This window comes from Grampus griseus, assembly GCF_964374135.1.
Source record: "Grampus griseus genome assembly, chromosome: 13".
Lineage (NCBI taxonomy): Eukaryota > Metazoa > Chordata > Mammalia > Artiodactyla > Delphinidae > Grampus > Grampus griseus.
In genome coordinates, this window is record NC_139007.1 from 31,945,926 (window position 1) to 31,967,365 (window position 21,440).

Below are 21,440 nucleotides of genomic sequence, written 5' to 3' on the forward strand. Positions count from 1 at the left end.
GTATAACTAATTTTGTAAAATAGGTATGAGAATGCTTAGATATCTTTAGTTAGTTGAAGATGACATATAGCAATATTACACCATACTATTTGCCCTTAAAAAAAAAATGACCAAAAGTAAATAAATGGTAAGGCAGATTCTACTTTAAAAATTACACTATCTTGAAATACGTCAGACAGAGAAAGACAAATACTGTATGATCTCCCTTATACAAATAATCTGAAAACATCAAACTCAAACAAAGAACAGAAAGGAGGTAGCCAGGAGTTGAGGGGTAGGGGACATGAGGAGATGTTGGTTAAAGGGTACAAACTTTTAGGCATACGATGAGTAAGTTCTGGGGATCTAATGTACAGCATAGTGACTGCAGTTAATCATACTGTACTGTGTACTTGAAAGTTGATATAAGAGTAGAGCTTTAATGCTCTCATCATAACAACAAAACAAAATGGTTATTATGTGAGGTGAAGGATGTGTTTACTAACTTTATTGTGGTAAACATTTCACAAATACATATGTGTGTCAAATTATTGCATTGTACAACTTAAACTTACAATGTCACATGTCAATTATATCTTCATAAAGCTGGAAAAAATAAATTTACATTAATGTACCTACAAATGACTAAACCACCCACAATATAAGTAAATACATTAATGTACTTACAAATGACTAAACCACCCACAATATAAGTAAACATACACTTCCTAAAATGTGAACTGTAAGAGTTTCCACAAAATAAAGAGTAACAAGAACTAAAATTTAGCTAAGGAGTTAGTTCTACAACACTTCCTAAATATTAACAAGTAACACAGTTAAACATTTTCTAGTCTGCTTAGGCAAAGGAAACTAGTTTGATGATATGGCTAAAAATCCGACAGTGTCCTCCATTTGTGATTCTATTATTTGACAGCACAATTGTGTTAATCCCCTTATGACTTATAGATATTTTAAAATAACACCACACAACTCCTAAGAGTAGAAAATTTTATAAAGGATAAAATAAGCTTGCTATTATTATACTTTCAAAATCAGACTCAGTAAATTAATAATGATTACCTATTGCCAGGTAGTGAGAAGAATAAAGGAAAAGATGAAGTAGGTAGGTACCAAAAACTGGATCAAGTAATGCAAGTCTCCCAAATGTTCACCAAAAAGGAAAAGACTACTCAGAAAAATGAATGTAAATTTATAATGGTACATTATATTGTGAGATTAATCTTTGAATGCCACCTAGTGACAAAAACAAAAATTTACTTGCAAATATTTGTGGTCTAGTGGCTACTTAGTACAGGAGCCTTTTATAAAACAAGTATTTTTCACAGTATCTCTCTGAAATTTATTCATTCATCTCAGTAATCATATAGGAAGTCAGTAACAAGACTGCACTATGTAAAGTATAAAGTACAATGGATATGGCAATAAATAGAGCATGGTTCCTGCTCTCAGGAAGTCTGTAGTCTTATAGGTGGTATACATGTAACGAATTAAGATGACATCTATGAAACCATTATCCACAGTGCCTAGGACATAATACCTATTCAAAAATGCTTTGAAAGAAAAACACCTAACATGTGAAACTTATAAAAGTGCCATTAGTATATAGTGTAATACAGCTTTACGCTCTAAGGAAAAGAGGGGGGAAAAAAAACTACCCCAAATCTGGTAATTTAGAAGTAAGGCTCAAAGTATCACTTTGTATCTAATTTACCTATTTAAACTTTAGTCATTAAGGTTATCTTAATTGTTTATTTGCATGTGTTTTTCAAAAAGTTAGTTGAAATCATATAAAACTAAACAAGCAAATATAATAATCATGTGTATATAAATACATATGTATACACAAACCCCTTTAGTAACTATGAAAACACCATTTATGCCACCATTCATTTACCTATTCCACTAAAATTTGAGTGCGGGTAGTAAGTATGATTGGGGCTGAGGATAAAGGGACTATAAGATAATGTAACTGCTACAATTCTGTACCGAATAACAACTTGGCACAGGTGTCCGTTAAATTTTCACAACAATCTAGTGATATTATTCCTATTTTATACATGGGAAGACTGGTGCTTTACAGGTGACGTGAGTAGAGTAAGGGACTGTCTAGAGCAGAAGACCTGTGCTGGAAAGTAACCAGAGCCAGAACTGGGAAGGTGTCAGACTGCTGAGGCCTTAAATCCAAGGACAAAGTGTTTGTACTATGTCCTGCGGAGATGGGAGGAACTCTGAATAAAGAATGTACGTAAGATTGTAGAAAGATTAATACATTTTAAAGTATGGACCATAGGGGACTGGCACAGAATAGGTAAGAAATTAATGTCACCTATGAGAGAACGGTTTCACAGGTGAAACTGTGAAACAATACCCAGTAATGTCTGCTGAATAAATTTTAATAAGCCTCAAACATGCTTCAGTGTTTCTCTCAGTGCAAAATTAAGAGGCTTTATACAGGGCTGGGACTTGTGAGCTTTGGCATTAATTAGCATTCAGGAGTCAGCCCCATTAGGCATCAATCAGCAAAGATGTCTCATAAAATGTCTGCATTAAAATGGTACCTTAATATGATACTTTCTCCAGTTCTTCTAAACTAGTGTTATCAAAGATATTAGTATGGGCAACATTCCTAATCTAACGTGACCTTGATGTTGATCACTGCTGCTGTACAGTCTTGCAAAGATTTTCGGAGTCTAAAGACTTAAAAATCCATTACCTTAAGAGCACAGCACACATTCATTTTATAAACTAATTTCACACTTGGCTTCCACAGATTACCAAATTTAATTTCACACTCAACTATAATTTAAGGGAGTTTGTTTCCCTAAGAAGAAAATTTACTTTAAATGGGAGCTAGTCTAGTAGACAAAATATGATAAAGAAATTTTAGCAATGGCTATACGTCACCATATTACCTAAAAATTTCAGGGTATATGTTTCATTATTTGAACGCCATTTATGGCATTAAATGGAATTATCATTACAGTTAGTTGACATTTCTGAAAATGACAAACCCTAATAAGTATTTTATGAATATGAGGTGAATCTATGGGCTACAATTGATTTTTAATTTCTCAGGGCTTGACCAAATAGTTTCATTTATTTTATTATAGTCCCTAAGAAAAAGAATTTCTTGAAGACCAGAGAAGTATTTTACTCACCTGTGTCTTCTGTATAAAAACATCACCATTTTGTGTTTAATTTACCACTTACAAAAAGCTATCAAGGAAAATAATTCTAAGTTTACAAAGATGTAGTCTTTCTTGAAATGCTTTTCTAGAAAAATTGTATAAAACAGCCTTGCTGGGCTTCCCTGGTGGCGCAGTGGTTGAGAGACCGCCTGCTGATGCAGGGGACACGGGTTCGTGCCCCGGTCCCGGAAGATCCCACATGCCGCGGAGCGGCTGGGCCTGTGAGCCATGGCCATTGAGCCTGCGCGTCTGGAGCCTGTGCTCTGCAACGGGAGAGGCCACAACAGTGAGAGGCCCACGTACTGCAAAAAAAAAAAAAAAAAAAAAAAACAGCCTTGCTTTTTATTGTAAGTCAGATAAATTATTACTACCATTTTGGAAAATATTTAGTCCTGGTCTTAGAAGAAGGCAAATGGTAGGTTGATTAATATAGAGAAATGTATTCACCTTTAAGTTACTATATTTTATATATCAGAAATCTAGGCTATAATAAGAAGACTAAGTTTGTAGTTAAAAAGACCTGCGTTTGAATACTAGCTCCAAAGGTTAGTACTTGAATGACCTTCGGTCAGTTACCTATCTCTCTGAGGACAATAATATCTCCTTAGTAGCAGTACTGAGAGAATATACAAAAAGCACCCAGCAGGTTTGTGCATCCTCAGTCCACTGAAGGATTACTATTACTATCTTTGTACATTAGACTAATCCATCATAGATACTGGTGACCCATGGCCAAGACCTAATTATTTACACCATACCATCATAGTAGGTAATGAGGATTGAAACTGAGATATATTTCCTTTGGAGATATGCCTAATATCATAATTCATTTCCTAATCATTTTCACTTTCTTGTAATTATGCTACTAGAAACCAGCATCTTTCATGATTTTTTTCTAACTTCCAACTAGATCTCCTAAACCTTACCTAATCTTCTGAACCCAGATTTACCACCTTCATGAACAAAGCCCTTCCTGATAAGCTGGGGCCAAAAGTATTTTCTCCTTCTACTGAATCCTTCTTTGGAACTTATTACTCACCAACATTATTGCACTGTGTTTTTGTGTCTTTTTCTCCCTTTTGGACTATATACTCCTTAAAACAGAGGAAACTGCATACTGAGTGTGTTTTTCATCCTCTAAAAAGTCTTCTAAATAACATGAATAGAATATAAGTGAAATTTCTGTAATATTTCAGTTCAAATATTTCACTTATTCATTTATTTAATAGTTATATCCCACCTACTTTCAAAAATTGAGTCAACTTTAATGGTAAGAAGGGATATAGGAAAGAAGTAGGAAAGTGCTGGATGACAGAGCAACAATTAAAAATGCAGTGAAAACAGCAAAACCTCATTTGATTGTTTGACACACAGACTCTTAAGAATGTTCATCCTCTTTACCAGTTAAGATGTTATCTAGGCTTCCAGGGTCTGCTATTTAAATCTTAACACAATAATGGTGACTATACAAGTCACCTGTGACATTAATTTCTTATCTACGGAGACTTATTAGTGGAAAGTGTTATGTTTGTACCTCCAAGAAAAGGAAATAATTTTCTTTTTAGTAGTCTATTAAAATGTCAAGGTTTATCTTGACTGTGGCTTTTTAATGTAAATGTTTGAGCCTAACTGAATTCCTAACATGTGATGTCACTCAGAATTCTGATAGGGTCCAGTAAAATTTGGCCTTAAAGACATACTTCTGAAAATGAAAGGTATAACAAAAATATTATTTTACACAATGGCAGAAAGGTGGTCAACATAAGTTATTGTGATAATTTTATTTTAAGATCTTAAAGTATAGGGACTAAACTCATATGTGCTTGCTCTTCTCCAGAGTATTTACTGGAAGGTTTTATATGTAAAGCTAACCTATAACTATTTGTGAATGGTTGCTATGGTTGAAAATTCTAGAATTAAAACAATAAAAGTAATCCTGAGTAAAAAAAACAAAAAACAAAATCTTAACACAAACACACATCACACATGAAATAAACTATAATATTGTAGCTCAATTTAAACAATCATATTTTCTATAACAAAGTTAATCAAATGATCTAAGACAGAAGAGCATTATTAACCTTATAAAAACTTTATAAAATACTTCATAATAAACTTTATTGAAATGCAGGACAAATATAGTTGTTGTTATTGCTATGTCTGTTTCCCCAGTTTGTATAGCTTTGGTTAGATTTCTGTCCTATAACAAAACCTCATGATTTAAAAGTATAGTGTTTAAGCAATGAGTTCTTATCAGTTAATCATTTGCATTCTATATTGCTCTGAACTCATCAATAATATTGCCATTCCACCTCTTGTGTCTTATGACTGCATATGAAATAGAATGTATTATTAAATATCATGAAATAGCAATCAACTCAAACTCTATTTTTCTTGGTCATTCTTGAAGCTGATGATTCTATTCCAACCTTTAACTCATTAGATCTTACCTCTGCATTTAGGTTATCTGCAAGGCTTTCCAGAAACTGACTCTCAATTGGGTTTTGTTGAGTGAGCAAAGAGAGGTAATGGCTGAGTTTATCATGGGTTGTTATGATGATTCCTTCCCCAAATTTGTCAAATTGTGGTCTTCCAGCTCGACCAAATATCTGCATGACATCTAAAATTCCAAGGTCAACAAAGGAGCCTCTTTTTGCAGCATATATTTGTGTTCCCTAGATGAGGAAAAGTTAATAAAAATTTACATAAACACACACAAATATAATCCTGATGAGCTGAATACTGAAATTAGGCAAATATGGCAAGATCTCAAAAGTGTACTTTAACTAATCCTTTCATCATCTGTGATAGCGTTAAATTTTCACAATATAAACTAGATTCTTTTGGAGAATATAGCTCTGACCTTATATAAATAACATTCAAAGTCACTGAAGCAGCCAAATCAATATTTTCAAATAAATCAATCCACAGGTTTGTTTTAAGATACCACAAATCCATGCGCAAAGGAAGGTAAGCTCTCACCTTAATAATAACAGCATGAGCAGGAAGATTGACACCCCAGGCTAATGTAGCTGTACAGACGAGGACTTTGATATGCCCATTAAAAAACAAGCTTTCAACCAAATTTCTGTCCTGCCGAAGCATTCCTGCATGATGAATACTAAAACCATCTGGAAATAATTCTCGTACTTGTTTATTTCTTGACTTTTGCACCTAGAGTAGATATCAACAAAACATAAAAGTGTTATTTAGCATTTAAAAGCAATTGTTATTTATCGTCTCTTGAATGAGTTTATCAAAGAGAGCACAGAATTATTTTTAAGTATCTTAAGGTCTTACTAAGTCTTAGTATATAATGTTTTATACAAAATCATTAAAAATTTTATTTCTTCTATCTTAAAAAACAGGTAACCCTAAACATGGCACAAAATCCAAAAGGAAAGAAGGTAAAAGCAAGTGTCTCTTTCACTCAGGTGTCCTCTTCTTGCAATCAATCAGTATTACCTGCTTCCTATCCTTTCAAAAAAAAACTCTATTAAAAATAAGCATAAATCTCAGTGGCTTCCAACTCATTCAGAGTAAAGGCCAGAGTCCTTAGGATGCAAGACCTACAGAAATCATTCCCATTCCTGAACCTCACTTACTTACTCAGGCCAGACACAAGAGCTGGCTTTTTCTCTAAGTGCCCCCCAACCCTTTTTTTTTTGACAAATCCACACCTGCCTCAGGGTCTTTACACTTTCTGTTCCAGACCCATTGCCTTGGAAGCCTTTCCCTCTAACTGAGATGCCCCTGGTTCCACGGGACATGCGCTCCTTCTCATAGTAAGAGCCAATAAACCCAACTGTGCTTCCCCAACACCTGTGTTCCTGCTGATCTCTAACAGGAGGGCACCGGTCACCTGTCTTAGCTCCTCAACTTTACATCTGCCCTGAATATACTAACTTCGCTTCTGAGGTCTGTTCTTTGGCCTGGTCTGACCTCAGATGTGGGATATGGTCCACTTATCTGCAATCTGTATGAGTGCCACAGCAGATCTTACAAAATTCACTGACGACTCACTGTACAACGGGGAAATTTTTTTCTGCAAAATTAAAGACTATGGATTAACAAAAGTGTTCATATAGTCAAAGCTTCTGTTTGGGCATCACATCCTGCGCTTATTTGCTACTGCTCTGAAAATTTCACGATCAACATCTTGATAGCTTCTTTTGAAACAGCGTTTTCCACAGTTTTCACGTAAGGGGCACTACACTGGCAGGGAATGGGGTTCTAGTACAGTCACACTGATTATCTCTAAGGTCACTTAATATTTTAAACTTCTAAATTAATAATAATTAACTAAGAAAATGATCTAAGAAAACTGCACTCCATGAAATCTGCTACAGATATAAAATGGAAGGGAAAACATTAACAAACCCCACCATCTAGTGGCCAGCCAAGTAAATAACAACTTAGAATTTTGAGCCTTGTTGAGTCCCAAGCAAAATACACATATACACAAAAAAGTTATCTTCATTAAGTTTCAAGGGAAGGGTATTATTTCATTTTTGTGCCGTGTGGTCAGCCTCTTAGAAATAATTGTATAAATATACTTTATTATTAACTACATTTGGATCATATTGCCTTAACTTCCATCTTTTCAGACGTATGTTATTGTCGGTCTCATAAATATGGGCTCCACGTTATGGAGTGTTTGTTAGTATATAACAGAGCTCCCTAGTGGGGTCAAAGTAGAAGAAGGAAAAACACTTCACCTACTTCATTTATTCGCTAATATTCATGAGTGAACATTCAGAGCTAACAGAGGAAACTAAAAAATACTGCTTGGAGACAGACGGAAAAAAAATCATACTGCTGGATGGCTCTTTGTTTTGGGTGAATCTGCTGTCCGTGAACCCCTGCACTGGAATATCCTGATGTGCTTGTTATAAATGCAGATTCTCAGTCAACATCCAGTTGAGGTAAGACTTGGCTTGTGACACCAATGACATAGTAAGAAGCTGAATGCAGGAAATATGTAACTGCGGTGAAAAATATTCTTATAATGTAGCAGGTAGATCATGGGGTGCTGACACATCACCTCCAACTCTGACCAGGTGGGTTCAACCAGCTTGTTCTCTGTAAGCAACCAAGAAGTGCCAGGAGTCACTTCGCCTTTGTCTCTATTCCTGCTCACATTCTGTGCATTGCTTTTTTTTTTTTTAATTATGAAGCATATTTAATACTTTTTTTACATCTTTATTGGAGTATAATTGCTTTATGTGCATTGCTTTTTTATTGATTCATTAGAGACATGAAGTGACAACAATCTTAAAATAAGACTGGGATGTTCATTCTCAACTGTCTTTGAACCTGAATCTGCCATTTGTGATCTAGCCTAGTTCACAGGACAAATAAACAAGAAATCCTGGGGAGGAGGCCCAGGGATGAGTATGTTTTAAAATCTTATTTAAAAAATTATCATACAGTAAAATTCTCTTTCCACTTTGGTGTACAGTCCTACGAATTTTGGCATACGTTCAAATTGTGTAACCACCATAATAATCAGGATACAAAACTGTTCCTTTACCCCCCCTTAAATTCTCTTGTTATTCCTTTATAGTTAAACCCTCCCCACTTACAACTCCTGGCACCCCCTGATCTGTTCCCCATCCCTAACTTATAGGATGGAGTAAAGTTGTGCTCTCAGAAAACATCATACCTGAAATACTTTTATAACTAAATAAGAATATAATAAATAAGTAAATCAAGCAGCTAATTCAGAAATCTATAAAAACAAAATATATAACAAAGCCAAGGAAAAAAGGAGAAATGCCCTAATAAAGTTAAAACAGAATCTGATTTTTAAGATGTGAAATTGATAAGTAAACATAAAAACTCTAATTTTAAAAGAAAAAAATAAAAATAGACAATGTCTATTACTGGGCAGCAGGAGTTGGCAAATTATGTGCCAACTGCCTGTTTTGTAAATAAAGTTTTATTGAAACACAGCCATATCAGTTTGTTTACATATTGTCTATGGCTGATTTTGAGCTACAATAGGGGAGTTGAGGAGTGTGACAGACATCATATGTTTGCAGGCTTAAAATATTTACTGTCTAGCCTTTAATTAAAAGGAGATACATAGTGGAAAACGAGCACAACAGCACAAGCACAAAGACACAAAATCAGTAATGTGAAAAAGAAGTGTTCAGAAATACATCACAATTTTAAAGAATCAGAAGAGTATTCTGAAAAATTCAATATATTCCATCATTAAACATGTTTGGAACAGATGATTTTCTAGGAAAATGTTACTAACATTCATATTAAAAGTGATAGAAAATTATAATAAAAGCAATGGAAGAAAATGTAAAGGCTATCTAACATCTAGGCTTTCATACTTTTTACAGAGAAATTAATTCTAGTGTTATTAAGAGGCCCTAGAGCACAGAAATAGAAGTCTAAAAATTAATCTTACAGAGGCAGTGTAATAGCACTGATATTAAAACCTGATAAAGCAGCAGAAAACAGAATACAATAGAGAAATCTCTCTTAAGAATATTAATCCAAATAGTAAGGAGTTTTAGAAAACAGAATTCACCAGTGCATTAAAACAATATACCACAACTAAGTAAATTAAACCCCAGAATGCAAGGGCACTATACCTATAAATATATTAACATATTTATTAATAAGTCAAAGGAGAAAAAATGTATGATCATCTCCAGGCACTGAAATCTCACAAAAGACCACATTCAATCTTGATAAGCAGAGGCGACGAAACATCGATTTCAAACCACACTGAATCATAAAACATTAGGCGTATATCAATTTAAGTTAGGAACAAGGCAAAGATGTTTACAATCAGCTTACCAATGTCCTAGACAATGGAACTAGACATGAGAAAATAATAAAAAGTAGAAATACTGGAACAGAAGAGGTCAAAGCAATTATTAGTTGCAGATGAAATAAACATTTATTTAGAAAACTGAGGATTAATTAAAAACTACTAACTAAAATAATGATTGAATTCAGAAAGGTGACAGTCCCCCAAATCAATATTTTTAAAAAGTCTTTCTGTATATAAACAATAACTTGTTAGAAAATAAAAGGGAAGAAAATAGCACATTTATAAAAGCCGTCAAAAACAGAAAAAACAAGAAATAGGTAGCACCTACATGAAGAAAGCATTATTATACTGCTGAAGGACATTCAAGAAATGAAATGAAATGCTTTGCTTTTGAGATGGGAAAACTTGGTTTGGTGAAAATACCAATTCTCACTAACTTAATCTGTAAATCAATGCACTAACTCAACTAAAAGATAAACGTTATTTCTTGGAAGTGATACTGAAGTTCATCCTTAAAAGTAAACCTGTAGGTCTTCCCTGGTGGCGCAGTGGTTGAGAGTCCGCCTGCCGATGCAGGGGACACGGGTTCGTGCCCTGGTCCAGGAAGATCCCACATGCCGCAGAGCGGCTGGGCCTGTGAGCCATGGCGGCTGAACCTGCGCGTCCGGAGCCTGCGCATCCGGAGCCTGCGCTCCGCAACGGGAGAGGCCACAACAGTGAGAGGCCTGCGTACCGCAAAAAAAAAAAAAAGGGCTGGAGGAAATCATGATGAAGTGAGTGTGATCTTTATAAGTAAGACAAAGCCCAAATACTGTAAATAACCTGAAAAAAATCTCATTATGGTAAAAATATTCATAAATTAATAAAAATAAAAATCAAAGATTAAGTAGGAAAAATGTTTGTAACACATAGAACAGTACATGCAATTTACAGAGAAAGAAATTTAAATGGCAAATATGAAAAATGCTCAGCTTCACTCATAAAGAAATGCCAGTCAAAATAATAATGAAGTACCATTTTTTTGCCTATTAATCTGTCATAATCTCAAAAACTCTAACGCTGTTCAGTGCTGGCAAAGTTAGGTGGGAGGAAGTTACTGTTCCAGGAAATGTAAGTTGGAACAATCTCTTCAGTGGGCAATTCAGGACCACTCATTCACCAAAATTTTAAATGCATGTACCGTGTTGATAAATAAATTCCACTGCCAGGAATTTTCCCAGTGGACATCACTGCAACTGCCAAGAGTGTGAGCAAGGATGTTTACTGCAGCACTGTTTACAATACTACATAATTAGAAACAACAAAAGTATCCATCGAGACAGACTGGGCAAATGAATTAAGATAATGTCCACGCTGGGGCACACTACGCAGTTGTTAGAAGAATGAATTAGATCTTTCAGTGTTGATCTGGAAAGATTTCCATGATGTATTACTAAGTGAAAAAAGTATGAGACATAAAAGTGTGCCTAACATAATCCAATTTTTTCATACTGAAACTCACATGCAGACACACACAATGGCAGTCTGTATAAAACCTTCCCTTGAAAGAAACATAAATGGAAGAAGGTTTTTAATAGGAGTTTTATTTGGAGAAATCAATGGAGAAAGATGGTTAAGACCATGAGTTATGGAGCTAAACTTATTATAAGATGCCTGCTGCTTCCTCAAGTATCAGAACAGTAGTTGTTTTCCACCTGTTTTTTCAGCGTGAGCTATACCTGGAGTCTGGGCTTTGCTGGCCTCTGCAGGACTGAAGGGGTATAATTCACCCTGTTCACACTGTCTGAACAGAGCATCGGATTCTCTGAGAAAGCCATCTGAGATCCAATACTATACTCACTGGATAAAGTATCTCTATACATGGAAATTCAGCACAAAAGAACACCAGCTGTGAAAGGTAAAGGGAGTCAGGTGTGCAGCAGAAGAATTGTGTAAACTTGTTTTCCTCAGTCTTTATATTTCCACTTGTCACAAGTGAACTTCCCATACATGGCTTTATTGTCAGTAAAATTAGAATAGAATGGACAACTGCTAAGAATCCATTAGCACACAGAGGATACTAAATTTTTTTCCGCTAGTGAAAGCATGCCCCAAGCTTCCTTCCATGACTTTACATATCTTTTTCCTACCTATGACACAGAAAATCAGTATGAGTACTTTTTAAAATGAATAAGGTTAAAATAAAATGTAACCACTTGCCAAAGTTGACTTCCAAACTAACACAAATACATGATTAAAGAACGAAGACTGACAGCAAGTAACTGAAGATATTAAAAGGAAACAAATTAGTTTTTTGTTCTCCATAAGACAAAAAAATATACAGAAGTAACACAAGACCTTCAGCTCAGTTACAAACCCTGCATGAAAGAACAATAAGAAATGGCATAAATAATTTAGTGACCTTTGTAAGCCTTCTGAGGTAATTTATTTTGATAAGGTCCGCTTTAATGTGGATTATTTCAAATCCATTAGGAAGAAATAACTTAACAGTCATTATAAAAACTAAAATTTAACCAGAAGGAGGCAAATAGTTTCTCCCAAATGATACCATTCTTTTTTCACAATTACTAGTGAGTATGTATGCCTTATCAATATCGGAAAAAATATTATAGAGTCCTCATCTTTGGTATGTGCAATTTTTATCATTCAATAAAGTTATAAAGTTAATCAGTGGACCTGCTTACATTGTTAGGAGCATAAACCAATACCTGGCTTATCTTTTGACAAGGGAGTTTAGAGATCTAAGGAGTATCATCTTTCCCCATCCTTTCTCTTTCTCTCTTTCAAAGCTCTTATTCCACTTTAAACCCTTATCACCGAGACATCTGAAATCGCTCCTCTAGCGTCCACACCAAGAGAGCCAAGAATGGCAATGCTCTGTCTTCCACGAGTCTTTCAGAAGGAAACACATCATACCTCCCACCCTGTTCTCAGGATAAGGCCTATTAGCCATCTGTTCACACGATCAACAAAATCTAGCTATGATCAGAACTTCTGAGGATCATGTTAAAATTTTAGTGTCTTAGTTCCAGATACTCTGATTCTGACAGCTGGCATGGAAACAGGTAATGGGGAACCAATGCCCTATTATACTATTGTTCCCATAATACTTGGTATTTCTTCACTCTTGAGTCGGTTCCCTACTTCCTCTACTATTTCTCCACCTTAGGGTATGAAATTCTTCACTCTATTCTCTGGAATTGCCACTCAGTAATAAGCAAACTAAATCAACCTCATCTCCCACCCTGCCTTAACTGAAACTTGACTCTTTTCCATGGACTTTTGTTTTCCATGCATATCTTTCAAGTGGTGGGGGATGATCTCTCTCTTCCCTCTCACCATTTCCAGGTCAGCCTGTACTAACTTTTTACAAAAACCTCTGTTCCTTTAAGGTTCAGTATATCTGCTATGTCATCTGTTACCCTACCTTATCCAATGAAGACTCCATACGTATGGCTCCTAGTCTTTCTGTCTATCCCATTTCCTATCATGATCCTCGGTGACAGTATTTTCCATGTGGACATCTAAAACCCTCGCTCTTCAATTCCTTGACACCCTCATTTCCACTGACATCTCCTCTGTCTCATCTTAGCCATACCAACAATTGTATTCTAGGCCTGTCATCAACCCACAACTGTACTACTTCCAAAACCAAAATCGCTAGTGCAAACACCTCAATTTCTGACCAAAGATTCCTAAATGTCAAGCATGCCCAACTAATTTTTTCTAAGCTCTTTCTTTATCGTTAATGATACTTCCAGATCACAGTTCCTCTACTTTCTTAATATTCATCAGCAGCACGCCCTCTCCATCCCTGCCCCAGTCTTTATTCTGGTTCTTTCTCCAGTGCAGATAACACAGTCCAAGATTTTAATCACATTCCTGCCCATTTCTTAAACTCATCTGCCCTTTTGCCATGTAAGACTGGCAGAATGTCAAACTCAGATGACCCAAGGTAGCTAATGCTTAAGAAAAATTACATACAAGGGCAACTAGAGACCAGTCTAAATCCATGATCACAATCTCAACAAGCCCTTAACATTGGATAGCAATTCTGTGATGTCTCTATGGTCAGTTTGTTGTCGCATGTCTCACAATGTCTACATTATGCATTGACTGGCTCTCCACAAACTTCTCACCACCTGGTTATCCTCGACTCTTAGAGAATGACCTTAACAACTACTTCCCAAGGAAAATACAATACGTCACAGGAAGCTTCCTTATCTTCCTGCCATACACCTAAAACCTATTTGCATCAGAACCCATGTTTCTAATTTTCTCTTCTGTTTTAACAGCAGTGCCCTAACTCCTATCTAAGGAAAATCTCTACTTCTTCTTTGGATCCCATGCCTCTTGAAAATTCTCAGGACTCTTATAGGTTATCTGTGGTCTCTTTCCTTTCCTATATGAATAATCAATCAATTTCAATCCTTTTTCACTCTCTTGAATAGTTTCCACAGAATATAAGCATATCACTTCCACCTTGAAAAGAAAAATAGTATGTCTACCTTTCTGAGTACTATTTCATATTTTCTAGATACTATCCATTTTCCTTTTGTATATAAATTAAGTTCTCAAAATTGATGTTTACACTTTAATCTACATTCATCAGCCACCTTAATCTAGTTTTTGCTCTCCACTCTGGGAGTGAAAAGGCCCTGAATAAGGTCACCAATATCCTCCATGTGGCTAAGTACAGTGTATTTTGCAGCCCTCACATTACTTGACCACTCCCTGCAGCAGTCAGTATAGATGATCTCTTTCTTTTCTTTGAAACGCTCTTTTCCTTGGCCTCTATGACATTTGCTCCGGGGTATACTCCAGTGCTTGGAGGCTCTGCTGGCTCATTCTCCTCTAATCATTAAATAGCAGAATTCCTCAAGACTTGGTCTTAGGCTCTTTTACGACTCATATCCACTCCTATGGTTTTCCCACTCCAAAACAGACTGAGCTTCTGATACATTAGACTTACATATCCATCCAGATGCTTACTCTACATCTCTAAGTATCCCAGGCAGCTCATCTCAGCACGTCCAAATGGAATTCATGATCTGTACCCTTCCCTCCAAAGTAATCCTTCTCTACTACTTTTTCCTCATAAATGACCAAACTAACCACTCAACAATATTAAGCCAGACATCTTTTAGAAGCCAGAAAACTTTCAGATCTCTCTTCCTCAACCCTTCATACCCCATTAACTACCAAGTCAATCAATTCTATTTCCTAAATATGCCCCAATGAATCCACATCTCTAACTGGTATTCCCATTCTCTCCTGCCCTGCCTGTGTGTAGTGATCTTTCTTAAAAGCACAACTCTGTTAGGAAAATTACTTGTTTTGTGTGCTCAAATTGTCATTTTATTTTTATATTATTAGTTGAGGGGAATATAGCTAATGACATGCCACTCCCTTCCTCAAACTTCTCTAATCATAACCCATTTCTTTTAAGATAAATTACCTAATCTGTAACATGATAAACAGGGCCCTCACAATCTGGTCCTTGCCTACAACATTAGACTCATGCTATAAGCATGGCATCTACCACTCTCCATCATTTTCGCGTTTCTTAGTCACTCTGATTTTATCCACATCCTTCAATGTGCTATTGCTTTTCTGGTGTCAGAGACTTTTCCTAGAACATTCTTCTGCTGTCCTTTGTTTTGTGTACATATCTTACCTTAAATGTCACTGTGTTAGCTAAGCGTCCTCCCAATTTTACTTTCTTTTAGCACTTAATCCCTCTTTATTATTTAATACAACATAATTAAAATCAATTATTTAATTAGTTGTTAATCTTTCTGTTCAGCCAGAACATAAGCTCCATAAAAATAAATGGGCGGCTACGTTTTTTCTTCCAAAATATATTTCCATTCCCAATTAACGCAAAGAATGTTAATCAGCATGCAAGTCCACCTCCTTCAATGAGGCCTTCTTGTATTGCACGAGCTAGAAGGTAAAATCTGTACTTCCCAGATCTCTTGTAGTCAGGGTACTGGATACAAAAATCCATTCTGCTTATTAAATGCACTCATGCAAGATCTAGGCAATGGAAGTGAAGAGGAAACCATTTTCTGCTGTTTTCTTTTGCTGGCAAGCAAAATCTTGGAGAAATGAGGCTTAGAAGTTATAATGGATGTACTATATATTCAAAATTTGGTTTTCCAGCATGTTCATGAATGATGAAAGGTATCTAGTAGCAGCTGTAGCTTCTACATGCTGGACCACCACCATGGTATGGCTGCTGGTTCTTAAACTCAACAGTTCCAGTGGTAGTTGCCTGACTTCTACAACTCCAACCTTATCAACATTCTAGGAATTACCTAACCTCTTTTCACAAAATTATTTTCTATTTAAAATATAGAACAATGGTTTGTTTCCTTTAATGAATCCTGATTGATACAACACAATTTTCTCAATCCACTTTAAACAGGTTGACAGCAGAGTTTATCTATCTTGATACTTATTGATCTACCATAGTGACTGGTAGGTAGCTTACACTCAGTAAGTATTCACTGAGTGACTACCACTAAAAACAGTTTGAGGTTCATGTGTATATAGTCAATTCACAATGACACAGACTAGGCTAATTCCCATAACCAATTTCCATATGTCATTCTAGCTGTGCGAATTATGTACTTTAACTGGGGAGAAAGAAGTACTGTGTTCCCTGTTCCATGTTATAATCCTTGAAAGATGGTCTTGGTTCCCATATGAGCTACCCTGGTATTAACTACAACCCAATTATACAGACACAAGTTAGCATTCTAGAGAGAGCACCCTAATCAGTAGAAGAGAAATCGCATCTAAAATTGTATTCTTCATACCCATTTCGCCATTTTAAAATAAATGCTGAAATAAAAAATTAAAAAAAAATCACTGTGAAGTGTGATTTTGATCTTTAAATTTTATCAATACAAATCTCTGTACCACTAGGGATTAGACATCTTTACATATAAAATCTATATGTTTTTAAAATGGTTTTCCTACTAAAGCATTTTCAAATGAGAGAGCAACAATATTCTAACATACACACTTTTCCAAAACAGCAAGGTTCTTTAACAAGATGTATAAACTTGTTTTAAGAAATTTATTGTATGTTTCTAAAATACATCTTAAAGCACAGGAACAAAAATTGCTGCAATCAAGGCTACTTAAATAAAGATAAAATTCCAATGCTACTTTCTGTGTTTCTTAAAAAGGGTCTCACTAAAGAAGCTCCTTGACATGGGTCATGGTAATAAGTTTTTGAAAATCACACCTAAAGCACAAGCAACAAAATAAAAAATAAACAAGTGGGACTACATCAAACTAAAAAGCTTTCACCCAGCAAAAGAAATTGACAAAGTAAAAACACAGCCTATAGAATGGGAAAAAAATATTTGCAAACCATATATCTGATAAGGGGTTAATAACCAAAGTATATAAAGAACTCATTAAACTCAATAGCAAATAACCAAATAATCTAATTAAAAATGGGCAAAGGGCCTAAAGAGACATTTTTCCAAAGAAGATGGCCATGGCCAACAGGCATATAAAAAGAAGCTCAACAACACTAGTCAGTCTTTGGGGAAATGCAAATTAAAAGCACAATGACATATCATCTCACACTCGTCAGAAGGTCAGAATGGCTATCATCAAAAAGAGAAGAGATAACAAATGCCAGTGAAGAAGTGGAGAAAGGGAACTCTTGTGAACTCACTGTTGGTGGGAATGTAAATTGGCACAGTCACAATGAAAAACAGTATGGAGGTTCATCAAAAAATTAAAAATAGAACTACCATATGATCCAGCAATTCCACTTCTGGGAAGATATCCAAAGGAAACAAAAACAGTTGGAAAGATATCTAAACCCCGATGTTCATAGCAGCATTATTTACAATAGCCAAGACATGGAAACGACCTAAGTATCCAGCAATGAATGAATGAATAACAAATGTGTGATACAAACACATACACACACACACACACACACACAAACACACACAGTGGATTATTATTCAGCCATCCATAAAAAAATGAGGAAATCCTACCATTTGCTACAATACACATAGGCCTTCAAGGTTTGCCTGGGTTCAAAATCTTTATTCTAAAGAGCCTATTTCCCTTTGAAAATGAAAAAAATCCAATTAAACACTCAAATCTACGTTTTATTAATTTTCTTTCATTTTACTTAAAAAATTAATATACTTATAACATTCTTTCTATGTGGTTACAAACAGACAGTAGAATTAATATATTAGCCTCCTAAAGGAAAGGAGGTTGACATTCCTGAGGAAAGAATAAACTCAGACAAGTTTACACTTATCTAAAGTAAAAAAACAAGAGAAAGGGGGCTCTTAGGTACTTGCTACTCTCTTTAGCTAACAGATATCATCTATTCCAGGAAGAGGAAATTCTAATTTTATTTGGTTATACTGACACTGGAAAGCTGCTAAACCAGAAATAATTAAAGCGATCAATATTAAGTATCAGATTACTTACATCAAAGCCAAATTCCTATAATTTAGGCAAAGGCTAAAGCTAACCTATGAAAGCAGGCGATGGTTGGTAGATCTAGATAATAATAAAAAGTCATAAAATGATACTTTAAGGTAGCTTGAGGGTACATATTATTACTCGATTTTTCCTAGTGTTCTGATTTAACAGATATTCCTAATCACTACATTCATGAGGCTTGCTGCATGATAGACAGTATCTACCTATACGGAAAACTTTTAATATCACTAATATGTGTAAGAAATCGAACAACATCGGTGCCTATTAATCAGAGAAATACCGTACAGGGTGGGTGGGAATATCCATCCTAGTACTAGAATATTTAAAGCCTGTTAAAAGTTTTGTCCCTAAAGGAAATAATTTATTTGACTGAGATGGAGAATGAAACAGAATCTGAAGATTCTAATTGGAATAATTCATTCAACTTAAAGTTAAAATTATAATTAAAAATAATGGGGACTTCCCTGGTGGTCTGGTGGTAAAGAATCCGCCTTCCAATGCAGGGAACGCAGGTTCGATCCCTGGTTGGGGAACTAAGATCCCACATGCCACAGGGCAACTAAGCCCACACGCCATAACTACTGAGCTCGTGTGTCTCAACTAGAGCCCGTGTGCCGCAAACTACAGAGCCCATGCGCTCTGGAACACGGGTGCCACAACTACAGAGCCCACCTGCCCTGGAGCCTGCCTGCCACAACTAGAGAGAAGCCCGCATGCCACAACGAAAGATCCCGCATGCCTCAATAAAGATCTTGCATGGCGCAACTAAGACCCAACGCAGCCAAAAATAAAATAAATAAATAATAAATAAATCTTAAACAGACAAATAGTGGCTTAATAATGAAAATGTCTGTATCCCTAATGATATATTTCTATGTATAAATGCAAGCTGCTACTGTTCCCTAAGGTATGTTCTATCTTACAGAAAACAGTGGTTTCTTAAGAGAGTTTCTTTGTGGGAGAAGGCAAAAAGTAATATGCAAAGTAAACTTCTAGAAGGAGATTTCCAGAATATGATATGTAATGTTTTATCATTCTTCAGCTAGTTTCCAAAATAATTTCATATATCATTTCATTTGTTTCTCATAGTAAACTACTAGAATAGGTATTATTTACCCCATTATTACTCCATTTGATAGAAGAAAAAGTACCTTTAAGAAATGTTTAGGTGTTTAAGGCCACAGGGCTTCTAGAGGTGAAGTCACAGCCAGAGCTTTTTGCTAATGTGTCCTCTTACTTTGGGCCTCGTTTGTAATTCCTCAGACACTCCCTTCCCCAGGGAGAACTGCAAGCTCCATCTCTGTAGCTTAATCTACCCTTGGGGTATTTCACCTTCTTTTCCCTATTTTCCTGTTTCAGTGGACAATTTGGAAATATAGTTGCTTTTCCAGCTGGGAGTAAATTTGATATCAAAGATAGGAATGGTATGAGGGGTCATGAAGTATAACCGTTACTTACTGGAAAGAAATGACTCATCTTCAGCTGTGGCTAAGGCACAGACACAGCCTCATTATGTATGCACACTGCCCTCCCCTACACCCGCCCCCCACACACAGGGAAAAAGAATCCTTAATGGAGTTTTATTTATTATTTATACAAATAAAGTTACAGTGTGTTGAATAAAACTGTGAAGAAATGCTTTTAAAAACCATACTTGCTGAGTCAGGAATTGAAACGTTACTTTAAACACTTAGGGATAAAGGATCACCGTGGCACGGTAGGGATTTAGTTGTGTTTCCATTAACAGGAGTCAGGAGGCTAAATTTCTATGTACTACCATAGCAAACTTACCTTCTAATTTTATTTTAATGTTCTGAGTACTTAATTTCCTATTTTTCAAAAATATCAGAAGAAATATCTCCCGCCATCATCGTAATAGCATCCTTAGAATTGCTAGTAAGTTAATACCATTCAAGTTTAAAAGGCACTTCAAGTAATAGGAACAAACATTCAACTTTAGATTTAGAAGAATAATCTAAAATTCTGGAGCTTCGAGAAAACATCCAGAAAGATTACCTTATCTTTTGTTATAAATAATTTTCACTGTGGAGGGGCCAACTGTTTTGAATCTCTCTTTCGGAGAAATGAGGGATATAGATGAGCTGAAGAAATGTTCTTCCATTTTATTAAAGGAAAAAAAAAAGATTCAAAGCTCTAAAGGCTTTAGAAAGTCACAGGTTGGATATGTTGTTTGCTTTTTTTTTTTTTTTTTTTTTGCGGTACGGTGGCCTCTCCCGTTGCGGAGCACAGGCTCCGGAAGCGCAGGCTCAGCGGCCATGGCTCACGGGCCCAGCCGCTCCGCGGCAAGTGGGATCTTCCCGGACCGGGGCATGAACCCGTGTCCCACTGCATCGGCAGGTGGACTCTCAACCACTGCGCCACCAGGGAAGCCCTGTTGTTTGCTTTTGAACAAACAGGATGCACTGTAGTGAAAAGGGTAGACTTTGGAGTCAGTCTGGTTCAAATCATAGCTCCACTTATTACATGGGAGTCTCTGGGAAAATTATTCTCTTTTCTCAGTTTCCTTATCTGTAAAATGGGGATAAGAATCTTCAAAGGGCAGAATAGTGGTAGAGATCAAATGAGAAAACTAAAGAAAGAACATATCTTAATAATGTCTGCCTCCAAGAAACAAAGGCAAAAAAAAAAAAAAGTAATTTTGGGGTACCTACTATCAGCCAAATGCTATACTAAAGAGTATAATGGTGAATAGGACAGCGTTCCTTGAAAACATGTACTTATTAATAATGTCTGTGGAATCCATTCTTGTTAAAAAAAAACCCAATAATAACAGGTGGGTCAGGATAAAAATCAAGTATAATGAAAATATCAAAAAAAGAAAGGTATAATAAAATGACTAGGGACTTTCCAGTCTCCACGTTTTTTTCAGCATAGTGATCTGTCATTATACGTTTGGTGACATGGTTTTAAATAAATATCATTTGAAAATGCCTCTACAT

The 21,440-nt window shown here is 35.8% G+C and overlaps 1 protein-coding gene across 1 annotated transcript in view; it reads right to left on the bottom strand.

Moving 5' to 3' along the window:
• ASCC3 (activating signal cointegrator 1 complex subunit 3) overlaps positions 1 to 21,440 on the bottom strand; it is a 333,359-nt gene that overhangs the window by 135,314 nt on the left and 176,605 nt on the right. Inside the window, exons 15-16 of the mRNA XM_082669278.1 lie at positions 6,171 to 6,362; positions 5,639 to 5,863 (exon numbers count right to left, since the gene is read on the bottom strand). Of these exons, the coding sequence (XP_082525404.1) occupies positions 5,639 to 5,863; positions 6,171 to 6,362 (417 nt within the window). The remainder of the gene's footprint in view (positions 1 to 5,638; positions 5,864 to 6,170; positions 6,363 to 21,440) is intronic.